The sequence below is a fragment of the Terrapene carolina genome, unplaced genomic scaffold (assembly GCF_002925995.2).
Source record: "Terrapene carolina triunguis isolate 2854851 unplaced genomic scaffold, T_m_triunguis-2.0 Scaffold194, whole genome shotgun sequence".
In the NCBI taxonomy this organism is placed as follows: domain Eukaryota; kingdom Metazoa; phylum Chordata; order Testudines; family Emydidae; genus Terrapene; species Terrapene triunguis.
This window is the reverse complement of record NW_020664545.1, coordinates 9,566,429-9,583,220: the sequence shown is the minus strand read 5'-3', so window position 1 is coordinate 9,583,220 and position 16,792 is coordinate 9,566,429. Positions and strand designations below refer to the sequence as shown.

Here is a 16,792-nt window from a genome sequence, read left to right as displayed (position 1 = left end):
TTTTCCTCTCTCTCACCTGCTACCTCTGTCTCCAGTAAAATACAGATGGAAAAGACCTATTAGTTCATCCAGACCCTGTCCCAGGGGCCAGTGCAGGATTGTTCCTTATGGCCGACATGCCCCATGCCAACTTCCTGCACCCATTCACACGGAGCAAAGTTGAGAGGGGATGTAAAGTGGGCTGTATGTTAGATGTTGCTAAGTGGTGCCAGTTGGCGTACGTTGGTGTAAATTGTACATGAAGGAGGTAGAAGCTGGATGGGTGTTGCAGGAAAAGCAACTGACATGAGGAGAGAGGGTGAGAAGGGGGAACGTAAATCAGACCATCCCTTGTTCTCTGAATTTCCTGCTACTCCTCCCCATTGCACCCACCACTGCCTCAGCATGTAAGTTACACCAGCTCACACCCACTTAATGATGTATAGCTCACACCTTATGTCACTTCTGAGTTTGGCCCACTGATAATTACATAGATACACATTGACTCATATTGCTAGCTACCTGTGCATACACACACACACACTCTCTACCCTGATATCTAAACACACCCTGAGACATCTACACCACACTCACAATCATCTGAACACACATGCAGATCTGAACACATCTATCTCCTGTATCCATTGCTACCCACAAATGCGCACACATCCCAGGACTGAGAGCTGCCTCATGCAATGTGCTCTTTGCTACACTTCATTTTGAACAGAATAAAAGTCACCGAGGCTTAAGTTGTCGGAAGCGAAGGGCAGAATGGTCAGGATTCCAAAACTTGCACAGGCTGTTAGCTGCCAGCAAGGCAAGGCCGCCAACAAGCCTGCAACGAAAAACAGCTGGAGGCGGCCCTAAAGGGGAACTGAAAACCTTGCATTACACAAAGCAATATTTCAATCCACTGGCTGTTTGGGATCCCCGAGACCCAGGTGCCTGGGAGCACCACAGATAACCTCAGCTCAGAAGGAAAGAGTTGAAAATCACACTTTCCTTCCTTTACCTCCCATGATTTGAGTTCACAAGACATCATGCCTGCTGCTAGGGCCAAGGAGCAGTATAGTCTGGTAGTTAGGAAAGTTGGCTTGCAAATCAGTATGCCTGCGTTCGACTCCCTCCTCTGCTGTTGAATGGCTGCGGGCCTTGGGTAAGTCACTTTGCCTCCCTGTGCCTCAATTTCTCCATCTGTAAAAAGGGACTAATGCTACTTACCCTCCTTTGTGAAGTGCTTTGGGGGAGACAGGCTAGGTATTAACATTAATATTCACGGGGAGGCATAGCACGTGGCATTCTGAGCTTTTGACAGGGTTTAAAAACATTCCAGTTCCTCCTTAACGCTAATTATTAACGGGTTCGATAAAGATTTAACTGGTAAGTTATTCCTATTATAAGTTGTATTGCAGTAGGGCCTACAGGCTTCCAATCCATATCAGGACCCCATTGTGCTGGGAGCTGTACAAACCCGGAGTAAAAAACAGCACCCATTGCTGTCTCTGCCAAAAAGAACTCCATGGTTTGTAACCTTGCAGTAGAGATTGGGACTGATAAAACCCTATGAGCCAACATTCTATCCCTGTAGACAAATACATACTGTAGATTGTACGGCGTTTGGGACAGGAACTGTCTTTTTGTTCAGTGTTTGTCTAGCACCTAGCATAGTGGAGTCCTGCTCCATGACTGGGTCTATTAAGTGCTACTGCAATGCAAATAATAATAATAATGATTAATACATACTCTAGTGATTGGAGCTGTGTAAATACTTCAGACAGACAGACAGCCTATGCGGGCCCTCCTTTGCTGTCAGTTCTATCTGAACATCAAGGACTATGGAATTAATTATTGTGCAACAGTCTGATTTTCTTTCTGAACCTTGAATTTTTCAGGCCTTTACATTTGGCATGAGTAATGCTTGGGATCAAATCCTGCTCTCGCATTGGTGTGAATCAGAGTCATTCTACTGACGTCACTGGAATTAACTCTGGTTTTTACACCAAGGGAAGTAAGAGTAGAACTTGGCCCTTTTTATCTGGTGATGTTGGAGGTGGGGTTAATTTCCTGATTGCAACAGTTTTAATTTAATTAAGACTGGGGGCGGGAAAATGACCTTGGAAGTCAACATAATTCGCTATCCATCCGAGTTCGACCCAAGAGCTCTGCTCTGGTGAATATCTCCCACCTCTGGTATCATCAAGATCATGATCTGATTATCACTACTGGCTCCTATGTCTAGACGGAGCCTGTCTGTCTTTCTCATTTTTATAAGGCAGCCCATCCCCCTAGTATTTGAACCCCTTAGTGCTGTGGCATCTGAGAAGCTTAGCCTCCCAACTCCAAACTTCCCTGTATTTTGGGGAAGTTTGGATCCAGAGCCTAATCCAGACGTGAACTTTGTGGCTTGGATCCCTCTCGAGTCAAAACTCGTAAGAATGACGAATCAAGGCCCGTCCTCCAAACACAGGCGTGCTTAACTTTACTCATGAAGCTTATATAATAATCCCGAGCTCTTACATCGCACTTTGCATCCGCAGATCTCAAAGCACTTCACAAAGGAGGCAAGTGTCGTTAGCAATATCCCGTGTAAGTGTTTGCCGGCTCAGCGCTCAAACCCTCCCACGCCTGGCTATCAGCGAATGGGATAGACTGTTCAGAGCCCATTCCTGCTCTGCAGGTGACTTGAGCAAAGCGCAGACAGGATGTCCGGCTCATCTCCCCCACAAACCGCAGCTACATCTCGAAGGACTCCGTTCCGCCCCCTTTCAGCAGCCAGATGTCATGTCAGCAACCCAAGCCACTGAGCCTGGCCCATTGTAGAGCTGCTTTTGAACCCCAGAAAGGTCAGAGCTTCACACACGCATGGGCAGGAGAGGCGGTGGCGTCCTCTGCACACTAGAAACTCTGCAGAGGTCCCAGAGATGATGTCCCGGGCAGATCGGTAGGGTCCTTTTCTAGCAGCACACGATTTCCAGGCAGTTCCATGCTCTCCCTTCCCGCTGTTCCACCATAAGCCGGCAGTGACCTCCTTCCCCCTGTCCCACAAAGCCAGCAGCCAGCTGGCTTTGCAGGCCGACGCTCGGCTTTCTGTTGGAATCCTCGCCAGGCTAACCTCACACTACCTCGCTTGTGTATGAAAAGGTGGAGCCGGGCCAAGAGCAACAGAGCTTGGTGCAGAAGGAAATCCCCCAGCACTCGATGGAGATGGGGACTTCGCGGCGTGCACACTCCCCTGATTCAGCTTTCATAGCGGGGAGAGGGGGGAAGGAGGAGACAGAGAGAGCCCTGTTAGGGAGGCAGCACAGACCCCCAAAGAATGCTCACCCCAACGTTCCCAGCAATCATTATTTTACTTACATAGCACCTTCCATGCAAGGAGCTCAGGGGGCTTTATCGATCTCCAGTCTCACCCCACAGAGCGAGAAGCTTGGGGCCAGAGGGGTGAAGTGACTTGCCAGAGAACAAGCAGTGGGAGAGCTTGGAAAGGAACCCAAATGTTACTGTTCCCAGGGCTGTGCTTTAATTATGAGCACTGAGAGGCAGCATGGCCCAGTGGTTAGGGGATTAGCCGGGAAGACTCAGATTCAGTTCACTGCTCCACCCCTGATTTCCTGCGTGACTTTGGAGAAGTCGCTTGGGGTTTGTCTACCTGCACAATTAGTCTGCGGCAAGCTGGGCTGTGAATCTCCCACAGACGGACTGTCTGGACCCACCTGAACAGTTCTTTAATGCACTTTGATCTATGCCTGTTTCAAAAAGGCTCATCAAAGGGTTCACACGGACAGCTGGTCCGCGGCAGGCTACTGCAGGGCAGATTCACACCCCAGCTTGCTGGGAACTCCAGGTTTGTGTAGACAAGCCCTAAGTCTCTTTCTCCCTCCGTTCGCCGATTGTGAAATGGGGTTAGCAGCACTTCGTACCTTACCGGAGTGGGGCGAGGATAAATACATTAACAATTGTGAGGTGCTCATGTACGGGCATAACGGTGACCATATAAGCACTTAAGATAGAGAGGCGTCCCTCAGACCATGCAGAGCTGAGCTGATTGTCGAATTTAGGCTGGCAAAAATCCTTGTAGGTCACCTAGACCTTAGTCTGGCCTAACGAGCCGGGCAGGCTCCAGGGAAAAGTATTCGCAGGCATCCTGCTGGTTCTGAATTGCATTTCGAGTGGTCCCCCACCCTCTCTTGACTGCTTTTCAGGAGGGCAGAGTTTTGCTTGCACACCGGTTTGCAGAAAGCGAATTGTGCAGCCACCGCTGAGATATGTTCAATCAAGGGGGGGGGGAATCAGAAGTGGAAGCTGGTCAGGGACCAGAAGCAATGCCAGCGGATTTGGGCCATGTCTACACTACAGCACTCTACTAGCATTGCTACCGCACCATAGCTCTGCCGGCATAACTCCCAAGTGTAGATACAGCCTAGACCAAGCAAAGGGGTTTGTCGGTGGGTGTAGGGACACCACCTCCCCGAGCAACAGTACCTAGGTCGAGGGAAGTATTCTTCCATTGACCTAGCTGTTCTTACACTGACCTAAATGTTCAGTGTAGACCAAGCCTTAGCTGGCCAATCACCTAGTGTGAAGGAAGAAACATAATGAGGAGACTGTGTGGTCTAGTGGGTAGACACCCCCTCTCCCAGGCCTGGGACTTTTGAGACCTGGATTGCTAGGTGACTTTAGGCTAGATTTTCAAAGGTATTTAGGTGCCTAAAGTTGCAAACAAGTGCCTAGTGAGATTTTCAGAAACATCTAGGTCTAGTCATCTAAATACCTTTAAAGGGCTTACCTCCTTTGTAAAATACTTTGAGCTCTGTGGATGAAAAGGACCATATGGGAGCTAGGTATGACTTTGGCTAATACTGAATATGTGAATGCTCCCAGAAAACATTCATAGTTCCACAATCAACCCTGGACTAAGCTCGCAAGCAAGGCTATGTTGGTTTAAGCTCTGTGTGAAGGTTCAGTTCTGTTCCTGTTTCATCCACAGCAGCTGATGCTTCTTACCCTCTTTGTCCCCTGGGGGGGTGGAGTTTTGCAGATGGGAGACAGCACCCTGCTTCCCTCCTCACTGCCCCCTCCCTCTCTCCTTTTCCAGCACGGGGTGATCGTTGCCGAGGAGGAAGAGTATTTCATTGAGCCTCTCAGCCTGGGAGCCAACGTGAGCACAGGGAGTGAAGGCGAGGGAAGCCCCCATGTTGTGTACAAGCGATCGTCTCTGCAGCACTCACACATGGACGCGGCCTGCGGCGTTTTAGGTATCGATGTCGACAGACACACCCTCAAATCCTCCCCAACGCTGTGATAGTCACCTCCGTGTGTGCCAGATAATCCCGCTGATAGAGCCAGATTTCTCTCCCATCCATGAGAATCTGGCGTTGCCGAGCTTGTTTCAGAGAGGCCAGGAATGCCAACTCTGGAAACCAAATGTAAACCAGGCTATCGCACTGTACCTCTGTCCCCTTCTAAAGCTTAGGCCACATATAAAAGATCACGAGTCAGCTACTGCCTGTAAACTAATGGGATTGGCTCTTTAGCTCAAAGAGATTTTAGATCCAGAGGTCGGGAGTTCAATCCAGGCAGATGACTCGACTAGGGACATGATTCCAAGTGCCCGTACGGGGACTAACCCTGTACCCATGCCATAGTCACCACACAGGGATGAAGAGTCCCTTCGGTGTCAGCAGGGATTATATGAAGCTATGATAGTTATAGGCAGGGCTGGCAGCACCTGGCTATTATTAAGGTTCCCTGACACTTTCCATTATAAGACCCAGTTTCCCGTTGCTTGTAACTTTACATTTCAGCCAACGCAGTTCAGCCGTTTCCGAGATTGGGTGCAGTGAAAAATGTATTGCTTTGCTAACGTTAAAAGATCCCGGTGACCTTTTTCTTTCAGAAGCTTTAGCAACCCCATGCTTTGTAGCAAGGACTTGAAGTTTGGCAGGCGGGTGGCCTTTGTGTCAGGGATGTGGCTTTTGCTGCCCCCATGAAAATCCACCCAAATTTGGCCAAGTTATAAGCCTTTGAAAAATTCCAGTTTGCACATGCTCAGTGGAGACTTTCTAGAGCTTTGGTGTTCAATTCCCTGAAGATTCCGTCCACACTGAACAGGACTTGCTGGGCCAGGTCTTGGTTCAGGCATTGGAATTGAGAGCTGGGAGCCAGTCTCAGCTGTGGTCTCAATGCCCCCCTCCCCCTGCTGAGCGCAGGCACCGGGGAAAAGGAAGCCACCTGACTCAACTAGGACAAGAGCTGGAGTGGGGGTTGGGGTATTAGACTGGGACAAGGAGCTTGGAGGTGTTTGGGGGCAGAATGAGACCAGAGGATGGCAGGAGGGTTGGGGGGAGAGGGAAACTGAGACTGGGTGTTTGGGTGGGGGAGACTGGGACTGCTGGGCAAGGAGACTGGGACTGGGTGCAAGAGTCTGAGACTGGATGAATAGCATGCAGCGAATAAGGCCTAGGGATCCACATCGAACAATGAGGAGAAAAGAAAACCTGGACTAGTTGCTCGTTAATTGAGCGCCGTCCATCCGATGCGCTGAGCGAGGCGGGGGTGCTGTGGAAAATTAGCATGTGCTCATGTAATTAAAGGATGCACCCGCACAAGGGGGTAATGATGAATAACGTTCTGAAAATGTGCGTGTGTGTGTGATCAAAATATATACAGTTAGGGTTAAAGGAAGGAATCCCTCCTCATCTCACGCCCTCCCCTCGCAGTCTGAGGATGAGACACTGAGCTGGTGAGTGTCTGTGTGACCCCGATACCCCCAAACCATAGACCTGGATCCAGACTTTGCATCAGAGGCGCCATCTTGAGCATGTCCTGTGCGTGCGGGTATCTGTGTATGCTGGTGAGTGTTCGTGGGCCTCTCCGTTCTGGGTGGGTGGGTGAGCGTTGTTACTTTGGGGTGAGCACAACTGAAGTGTCTATGCACGGTGTGAGGGGGACTGTAGGTTGGGTGATTCTTTGAGTGGGGTATAGTACCAGGAGTTTTGGTGCCTGTGGGGGGAACGGTATCTGGGGGGGAGGGGTACCTGGGAGGGAGGTTCTGGGGGGCAGGGACTTGGGAGGATGGTTCTGTCGGGGGGGGCAGAGCAGGGAGGGAGGTTCTGTGGGGGGAGGGGACCTGGGAGGGAGATTCCGTTGGTGGGGGGGCGGGAACCTGGGAGGGAGGTTTTTGGGGGGGTCCTGGGAGGGAGGTTCTGTGGAGAGGGGGGATCTGGGAGGGAGGTGCATTGTGTGAGTATCTCTGTGTTGCGGGTAGGGGTTGTGTCTCTGTGTGGATGTGTTTGTGTGAGGAGGTGTGGGGTGAGGTACGGTATGTTTGCGTGAGTCTCTGGTGCTGAGTGTGTGTGCTGTGCCTGTGCTAGAGGCGTACTCTGTGTGTGTGTGTGTGTACTGTGTCTGTGTGTGTGTGTGTACTGTGTTACTGTGTCTGTGTGCTAGAGGCGTGCTCTATGTATCAGTGCCTGGTGTTTAGGGGCATACCCTGGGTAGAGGAATGTCAGTGTGTGCGCGGATGGTGCCGCTCCACCCCTCATCCTGGATCTCTGGCCCCGGCTGTGGCGAGTTGGGGCTTTACCCCCCCTTTGCCATGTGGGATGAGCCCAAGGCCTGGCCCATGTTTGGGCTGGAGCGTTACACTTCCCTTTGTCAGTGTGAGTCACATTTGCGCTGCTCTGCTGTCGGATGCTCCATGAGCAGGGTGAGAACACCGGAGCCATTCACAGGAGAGAAACAGCAGCTTCCGAGAGTCACCGTGGGCTCTGGGAGGTATTGGGAAAGGAGGGCAGTTATATATTTACCTTCCTTTCTTACCCCTCCACTGGGCGGCCCTCCCCCTTCTCCTCGCCATCTGGGTTCTGATGATCGGTGCCCTAGAAGAGCATAGGACAGGACTCCTTTAGAGGTGATGAACCCCCAGATACGGATGGCCCAGAGGGTGCCGGTAGAAGTGTCCTTTCCAGCTGCAAAATTTGTGGCGACCTCCATTCTGCGGAACGATGCTGAACCCCCACCTACGGGCCCCATTTCACTATCACGAATCCTTTCTGTCGTGCCAGCCGTACCAATCCCCAGCGCCGTGCACAGGTCTGTGATCAGCCGGCAGAGAACTGCTCCCTGCCACAGAGAGCCTACGGACTAACTGATCTGATTATGCATCATATTCTAATGCACTGTGTGGTGTATGCACACGGGTGTGTAGAGCTGAAGAACAGTGGTTAGGGTGCTAGCCTGTGACCTGGGTCACCTGCGCCCTGTTCCCTGCTCTACCACAGACTGTCTGTGTGTCCTGGGGCAAGCCACTTAGCCTCTGTGACTCAGTTCCCCCTCTGTGAATGGGGGAGAGCAGCACGGCCTGCCTCCCTGGTGAGGAGAAGACATTAAAGATTGTCAGACACTTGGATATTATATATGTACCGGAAATACATAGTGTGTGGTAGGTCCTGCAGTGGGAGGGGAGATTCTCCTTTGGGGCCAGGGCCTCTGTTTTGGGAGCAGAGGGGATCTGAGATTCATCCCCATTGTCTGTAGTGTGTGGCAAGGCGACAATCCCACCCCTAGGCTGCCCTGGGAAGGCTCCTGCTGATCGCACTAAAGGAAGATGAAAGGAGAAGCTACAGGGTTCTCTGTCAGGGTCAGAGAATGCAGAGCGGGGGCTGCTCCCAGCTGCCCCAGGCCCTTGGCAAGTTTGAATGTCACTGCAGGATGCGTTTGACCCAGAGCACGTAAATCCAGCATCTCCCTGACCTGCTGAGGAAGCGCAGCTCTAAGGGCTGGTGCCTGAGGAGGGGTCTGAGGCGAGCTACGTCCCACCTGTGCCTGCTGGAGCATCAGGAGACGACCTGGACTCTCCTGGCCCCGCATTACACAAGGCAGCCAGCAGAGTCCCCTTGTGCTGACTCTTTGCCACATTCCCCGGCTTCCAGACGAACGCGAGTCTGTTCCCAGTTGTTTCTTGGAAAGCAAAGACCACAGAGTAAGAGCCACAGGCCAAATACAGCTCAGCACAACCACAGCACAACTGGCCGCAGCAGCAGCGACACTCCCTCCCATCCCCTGCGCCCCGACCGGCCTGAGCAACCCAGCCTCGCCTGTGTGTAACAAAGAGCTCCTCCCTGTCAGCCTCAGTGGGCTAGCCCGAGCTGCCGCAAGGCAATGACGGAGAGTCACCTCTCCCTGATGGCCAGAGACGGCCGCATTCCCGCCCAGGAGGATGTTATGGATTGAGTCCCACGTCAGGACAGAGAGGACATGAATTCACCCTGCCTCTGGTTTCCCAGTCCGTGAGGTCAATGGGAGCATTGGCCACAGCCTTCCAGCAGACCGCAGCTCCCAGAATTCCTTGCAAGATGCTTCTCCCTAGGGGAAGTCACCATGAGTGTTTGGCGGTGGGGAAGGAGCATGCCCAGGGAGGTTGAAGCCATTGGGAGGCAGCCAATTGGGGGGCAGAGGGCTCGGTGCACCAACTGGTGGCACCAACTGCTCTTGAAGCTTGCAGCAAAATGACACAGTCCTACTGCTGCTTCGGGGTACGTCCAAACGGCAAAATAAAACCTCCAGCAGTGAGTCTCAGAGCCCAGGTCAATGGACTCAGGCTCCTGCTGTGAGGATAAAAATAGCCACATAGACGTTCCCGCTCGGGATGGAGCCCACGCTCCGAGACCCACCCTCCTCACTGGGTTTCAGAGCCCAGGCCCCATTCCCCACGCGGGAATGTCTACGCTGCTATTTTGAGCCCTATTTTTAGCATGAGCCCGGCCAGCGCCAGTCAGTTGAGCCGGGCTCTGAGATTCGCTGCTGTGGGGTTGTTTTTTACAGTGTAGACGGACCCTTAGAGGTTGCAGCCCTTGCTGCAGGGGGAATCCCGAATTTCAAACTCGGGTCCCGGCAGATAAAAGGAGAAGAAAATGATTTGCCGTTGCCTTGTTTTCAGGTTATTTCTTTGTAGTTTCTAAATCTGCGCAGCTGCTCCCCACGACGGAGCAGAGCACGGGCCGCGCCGAGGAAAGGGCTCCGGCTCGGGGTAGCAGAAGGTGCCGCCCGCCTCGGCATTGAAGTGCAAGGGCAGATGGCGAGGAGGGTGGCTACCAGGGCTGGGCTGCAAGGGGAACTGACAGGACAGGATTGTGATGAATCCCATTCACGCGCACCAAAGCACACCCCAAAGCCAGAAAGCCCCTTTCTCTCCTCAGATGAGAAGCCCTGGAAGGGGAGACCTTGGTGGCTGCGGACGCTCAAGCCCTCCCCTCTGAAACCATCGAGCAATAACAGTCAACGAGGCCAGCTGCCCCTGAAGAGATCCGTCAGCACCGAGCGCTACGTGGAGACCCTCGTGGTGGCCGATAAAATGATGGTGGGGTACCACGGGCGGCGGGACATAGAGCAGTACATCCTGGCCATCATGAATATTGTAAGTGTTATACCCACATCACGGCCCCCCAGGGTCCCTGTGGCCCCCGGGATGGGAGCCAGGGGACAGCCGTGTGCCCACACTGCTGGCGAACCGGGATCGGCTGCCAGGGAGCAGGTGGGAGGTAGACTGAAGAGTGCTGCACTCAGAGGGCGCCCCACCTCCTGGAGGGTCATCGGCAGCCCTGGGACAGGTCACAACCTGAGTCTAGACATGGCCTGGTCGGCCTAAAACACGGTGACCCAAAACCCAAGTTGTGTATTTGCTGGGGAGGGCGGATCACAACAGGCCAGACTGTGCCCGTATCTCCCTCGGCCGAGCAGGGCACAGTAAGCGGGAGAAAGCTCTGCCCCCGCCTCCTTGTTCAGGTGGGTAAGATCGACCCAGCCAGTTCTTGGGTCCGGGTTTGGTGTGGGGCAGACCCAGTGCTCCCACTGCCAGCACATGGATCAGGAGAGGCTAGAGAGCAGTGGGGAATGGGCGGACCCTTTGGAGGCCTGCAGTAACTTACTTCCCACCCCCAGGGTGAGGGGTGTCGGGAGCAGAAGGCCCTCCACAGCTATTGCTGGGGTGGAGCAATTACACGCCACCCCTTACTCCGGGCAGAGCCTAAAGTTCTTCGTGTAGCCCATGGGGACCACTTCTGGAGTCGGGTGCTAATGTATCTGACTAGGAGTGGCAAAGTCTAGCCCCATACAGCTGTGCTGTAGGGCAGCGGTTTTCACCCTGGGGTCCATGGACCCCTGGGTTCGCAGACTATGGCTAAGATTTCCAAAGGGGTCTGCACGGCCATTCGAAATGTTTTAGGGATCCGCAAATGAAAAAAGGTTGAAGCCCCCAGCTGTAGGCTAGATCTCATAGGGGGGACCAAAAGCCATTCTCTAAACAGCACCTCCCTTATGATCCGCACTGCGAATAGAGCAGGAGAAAGGGTGAAACACGTGGGAAAACAGAGCGGCCATCATTATGCTTCAGGGCATAAGCTGATTGACATGAGGGTTAGGAAGGACTATATCCCATCCCTCCATGCAATGCTGCTCAGGTCTCCAGGTGAGTTATGGACAGGGAAGGACTTCCTCTGCAGCACCTAGCGATGGCCAAAGTGGCCATCTACAACACCGGGGAGAGGATGATGGCTGAGGGGGTTCTCTGCGACTCTGGGGCCTATTTCCGATCCTCCCTCTGTTCACGCACCCGGACAGAGTTCCTCCGGGCGGCGTCCGCTGGCTCCCTTGACACCTTCGAGGAGCAGTGGGCGCTGTCCAGGGTTCTCTGCTTGATGGTCCCCTTTGGGTTCCCTTTTTTTGACCCTTTGACCTTCACACCCGCCCTTGTTATATTTTCTGTTGTCCCCCGTAATTATTTGAGTTCCCGGGCTCAATGCATCCTCCCCAGAACGCAATAGGACCAGGTGCGGATTATTACAGAGGCAGGATACCAGGCGAGATGGATTCAGGGGGTGAGCCGGGTGTGCTGACTCCTGTGTTCCCGTGAGAGGAGACAGGCTGGGAAGTTGTTGACAGTAGGTATGAAAGCCTGTCTTTGCTGGCTCTTTGCCCCGTCCCCTGCAGGACACCGTTTAGCTAGACTTGGGACTTGTTCTGTGTGTAGTTTAAGGCGGGAGCTAGATTTTAAAATAAGCCCGTTTCTGATTGTTGCACGTGATGTAAAACATTCACCACGTTGTTCCCTGCACCTATGCATGGTCCTCAGCAACGCTCAGACCCAAGGACAGTGCAGCCCCAAAGCCAGAGGCCTTCACCCTCTGAGCTCCAGCAGAAGATCCAGAGAGGTGGCGCTTTCTGTTAGATTCAGGGCAGAACCAGAGCCCCGATCTGAACACCCTCGGCCTTTGTTAGGTTCCGAAATCCAGATCCCAGTGTGATGGCTCAAGCCCGTCGCTGGCTACCATGTATCTTGAGTTCAGGCCTCCCCACAGCGGAGGGCGAGACCTCTACACACCAATAAACGCTCAAGCAGAAAGCAGCAGCGGGCACGTGAGACGCCCTCTCCCCAATGCTGAGCTCATTTTTAAGACTTGTCTTTTCTTGTTTCTTGGAGGTCAGGTTGCCAAACTTTTCCAGGACTCAAGTCTGGGCAATATTGTCAATATCCTTGTGACCCGTCTGATCCTTCTCACTGAGGACCAGGTAAGGTGGCAGCGGAGCTTCTGGCTAGCGGGGGAGCTTTGCCAACCCCCCACCCCCCCACCCCAGCTGTGCAGTGTAGTCATGACCCCCTGACCCAGCAGTGCTGCCCTGGCTTTGTGAAATCTTGTATTTTTCCCGTATGGCAAAGCTGTGAACTGCTGCTGAACGGTCCGGGTTCCATGCAGCGCGCACCTGGTGTGCTGCTCCACAAAGCAGGTTCTCCCAGGTGCAGCACACCTGCTGTGCATGTGCCAGGTACCTGCTGGGCTAGAGACCAGACCACCTTTGCTCCATCAGAACTCACCTGCTGTGGCCCTGAATGGACTCAAGTATTTACTGGGGGCTTAATTCTCTGTTCGGACAGAGTGGAGAAGGGGTTGCTGCAGGGAGCCAGTTGCAGTTCTACTCCCAGGCAGGACCTGCATCTTCTGCTGTACTTTCCCCGCCTCTGCCTGCCAACCAGTCCATGCCCACAGCCCCACTGTGCAATGGGAGAGGGAAGCAGTGCTGGACTTAGCCCCCTGCTCATCTAGGGAGAGGCAGTGCACCTTCCCCATGTCACACGCTCTCCTCTTACTTCCGTTCCAGCCCACCCTGGAGATTAACCACCACGCTGGGAAATCCCTGGACAGTTTCTGCAAGTGGCAGAAATCCATTGTGAACCGGAACGGCAATGGGAACGCCATCCCTGAGAACGGCATAGCCAACCACGACACCGCCGTGCTGATCACCAGGTAAGGCCCCCGCTCTCCGGGTCCCTCTTCGCTGCAGAGGTGACCCAGACACTTACCCAGGTGTTGCCCTCAAACCTCTTCCATCCAGACACAAACCCACCTCTCCCGAGCATGGAGCTGCTTTACCCCAAGGCTCGCTGGCCCTTCTGGGGCTATAGGCTAAAGCCCGAGCGAGGCTTTTGCCTAGGCTGGTAACCCACCCTTTGCAGTGCGGACGCAGGCTAAACCCCGTGAGTGCTGACAGTCCTTCGATGCCTTCCCAGAATTCACCCGGCCTGTCCAGAAGGATATGTGCTGAAATCAATGGGATAGAAGCACGTGCCCAGGTGTTTTGGGCCGTACTGTTCTATATGACCACCGTGCAGATATGAGAACTGTGCAGGGCTTAACTAACCTGGGGCATAGGGTAGCCCCACCTGGAGCGCTCTCCGGAGGCACGCCATGGCACAACAGGCCCGTCTGCCTCAGTGTCGCTCGTTCGGAGACCCAATAACTGTACTCCAGGTTCTGTTGCCGCGATAATACCCCTCCCAATCGAGTTTATTACAGAAACATTGTGCAAATATCCCAAAACATCAGTCCCAACCCATAGTCCATTTGTCACCTCCTGCGCATGGAGCCCTTAAAATCCCAGGGCATCTAGGCCCTCGGCGCCCCACGTTCCACTCTCCAGTGTCTTCTGCCGTACCTGGCTTGGTCCTCTCCTGTCCTTCTGTCAGGACAGCCACCCAAGTCCTTCCAGCTGGAGTGTAACCCCACTCTTCCGAGTGGGACCCCTGCTGCCTCTCTTCTGGGAGATCATCCTCATCAGGGGAGCATCCCTCACTCCCCCGGTCCTCTCACTCTTCCCCTGGGTCCAGCTCTGCAGCGGGGAGATGTCAGCAGATAAGTTCCTCCACTGCCCCCCTGCCTTCAGCCTTCTCCAGCCCTCGGCTTCAGCTCTCCAGGTTAGATGTCAGCAGGCAACTCCCTCTGCTGCTCTCCGGCCTTCAGCTGTCTTCAGCCCTGGTCCTCTGGCTAGGGGAAGTCAGCCAGCAAACCCCTCTTGCTGCTCTCCTGCCTTCAGCCTTCTCCCAGGAACCAACCGCAACTTCCTTCGGGGACCTTCCAAAGCCCCCCGGTCTCTGGCAGCTCTCACCGGCCCTGTCCTGACTGATGCAGTCTCTGCTCTAAGGCAAGCCCCAGGTGTCTTAGACCTCAGGTGTCCTTGTCCCCCATCTCCGGCCTCATGCCGCTGTACTAGTGGTTGGCCGGGGAACCGTGCACCGGGATCCTACAACCCCCAGTTCCTCGGTGGTACTTCCATGGGCTTTTCTTCCTACTGTGACCTTTGTCAGGCCTTCTCCCCTACAGCCTCTCTGGGTTCTCCCGTCCTGCGGGGCTGCGAGCCTCAGGACTCTCCCCTGGAATTCCCCACAAAATCCCAAACTAAAAATATAAACATAACCCGAACTTCTGCCTTGCTTGGGCTTGGCTTTTCATCCCCCTCATTTTCCTGGCTCTAGTCCTCGTTGAAAGGCCTCCTTGCACCCGCCCCTGAAGTCCAGCTCCTGCCCCTTTACCACTGGAGCCTGCTCCGTTCCCAGGAGCTGCTTCCGCCCTCTCCTTTCTCAGGTTCACCCTGATCCTTTATAGCTGTCCCGCCCTCTTACCTGGCCAAACAGGGTGCACCTCTTCTGGCCCTGGGATGCTGGACCTGCTTTGTGTACTGGATCCAGCCACCTGTGACACGTTGGCTGAGCAAGACAGAAGCCGGGGGTCCCTGAGAGCCCAGCGCTGGTTATGGGGCGTGAGACTGGCACGTCAGTGGGGGCTGACAGGCACTGGCTGCCCCTCGCCCACCGGAACGCTCCGTTTTAATGGTGGGGGGCTCCGGGTGGAGACGGGTTGGACGTCCCAAGTTTGGGGCAACTGCAGTGGGCTACGTGCGGGTGGTGTGGGGCGGGGGGTGGGGTTGCACCTTCCTTTTTCCTCCAGGAAGCGAAGGGGGAAGGTCATCAAATGAAAGCAGCAGAGCGGGGAGTCTCCAAGCAGGAGCCGATTCCTGCTGGCCTCCCCAGCACGCTGCACACTCGCTCCAGTTCCCTTCAGCTGCAGGAGCTGCACGGAGCCTGGCTCATGTCAGGGGAGCTTGTGAAATTTTTGATGTGGGGGGGGAGGGGCAAGCCAAAGCCCTGTCAGCCCCGACTTCACCTTCCCTGGCTCGCAGCGGCTGCTGCGTGTGGGACGCGGACGCTGACTCCGAATTCCTCGGCCTCCTGCCAGATGTTTGAACTAACCCTGAGAGACTCTCTGGGCCCAAGTCCCCGGGGCCAGCTCCCGCGCCAGCCCTGGGAAGGGCCTACCGCATCTGGAGCTGTCTGTAATAAATTCCCTGTCTCCCGATAACATCTTGCTGAGCTGTGGGCTTTTTGCCTCTGCCGGAGACGTGTCAAGTCAGAACCTCCGAAGGCTTTAGCGGAATCCGCTCGAAACAAAGCGGCGAATGTTTCCCCCTCGCTCGGTTTCCTGTCGGGGGCGAGGGGTTTGGACACGTGGAGCGAGCGGGGAGGCCAGAGGGCCAGGAGCCATCTACCAGCAATTGTCACTCTTAACCCATCGCCTGCTGGAAGCTGCTTTTCTCCCCGGTTTCAGGGTCTGTGAGGCAGCCAGCGGTAGCGAGGCCGATTTATAATGCTGGCTGGCACGTGAGCTTCCCCCCCTTCATGGCTCTGTCTGGACTCAGCATCCTCCACCCTTTGAGCCCTGGGCCCACAGGCAGCCCTGCCAATGCACCTCACTCCTGACCAGCAACACCCCTGCTATTCCAGCCCACCCTCCATCATCCTCTCTCTCTCTCTGTCACACACACACGTATAACAACTCAAGAAAGGCCGGGGTCACGGAATTGTTAGTTCCCAAAGCCCGTGCGTATTCCTATCTGGCGCTTAGCTCTGGCTTTTCTTTGTACCTACCCCCCAGGTGAAGGAATCCTGACAGACTATATGCGTCACGCTCCTCGCCTTGAAGCTCAATGGACTTGGGCTGGGGCTGACTAATGGGGAAAGCGGATCACAGAGCCAAGCCCCGTTCCGAGCCCTCTAACGCCTCCCCCTCCAGCCGTGCTGAGATCAGGGCAGCCAGGTCAGGTGCCCCGAGAGATCTCTGCTGGCGTAAAATTGTCCAAAGCGGCGGCCATGAGTTTGCTCGGGTCCCCCCGTCTGAGCCTGGGTAAAGGACTCCTCCGGAAACCGAGGCGCACAAAATGAGCAGCTGTTTTGGGAAACGTAGGCCTTGCCGTAACCTCCCTGTGCGTCGCTGTCCCCATCTGTGAACGGTGGCTCACAGGGAGCCTGAGGCGGGATTCATTAATTGGGGCATGTGAGGCTCTCGGACACTCATGGGAAAGGCTACTGGGGAGCAGGCAGTGCTTAATTTGTAGTTAAAAAGGTGCTGGGACTCAAGCAATTTTTTTTACATTCACAAGCCCAGGGGCGCCGGGGCTCTGAACGGCCAGGCCCAGGGGCGCCGGG

At 54.5% G+C, this 16,792-nt stretch overlaps 1 protein-coding gene across 1 annotated transcript in view; it reads left to right on the top strand.

The window, feature by feature from the left end:
* ADAMTS10 (ADAM metallopeptidase with thrombospondin type 1 motif 10) overlaps positions 1-16,792 on the top strand; it is an 82,169-nt gene that overhangs the window by 13,978 nt on the left and 51,399 nt on the right. The window contains exons 3-6 of the mRNA XM_029912271.1: positions 5,075-5,234; positions 10,179-10,396; positions 12,463-12,546; positions 13,135-13,280. Coding sequence (XP_029768131.1) covers positions 5,075-5,234; positions 10,179-10,396; positions 12,463-12,546; positions 13,135-13,280 — 608 coding nt within the window. The remainder of the gene's footprint in view (positions 1-5,074; positions 5,235-10,178; positions 10,397-12,462; positions 12,547-13,134; positions 13,281-16,792) is intronic.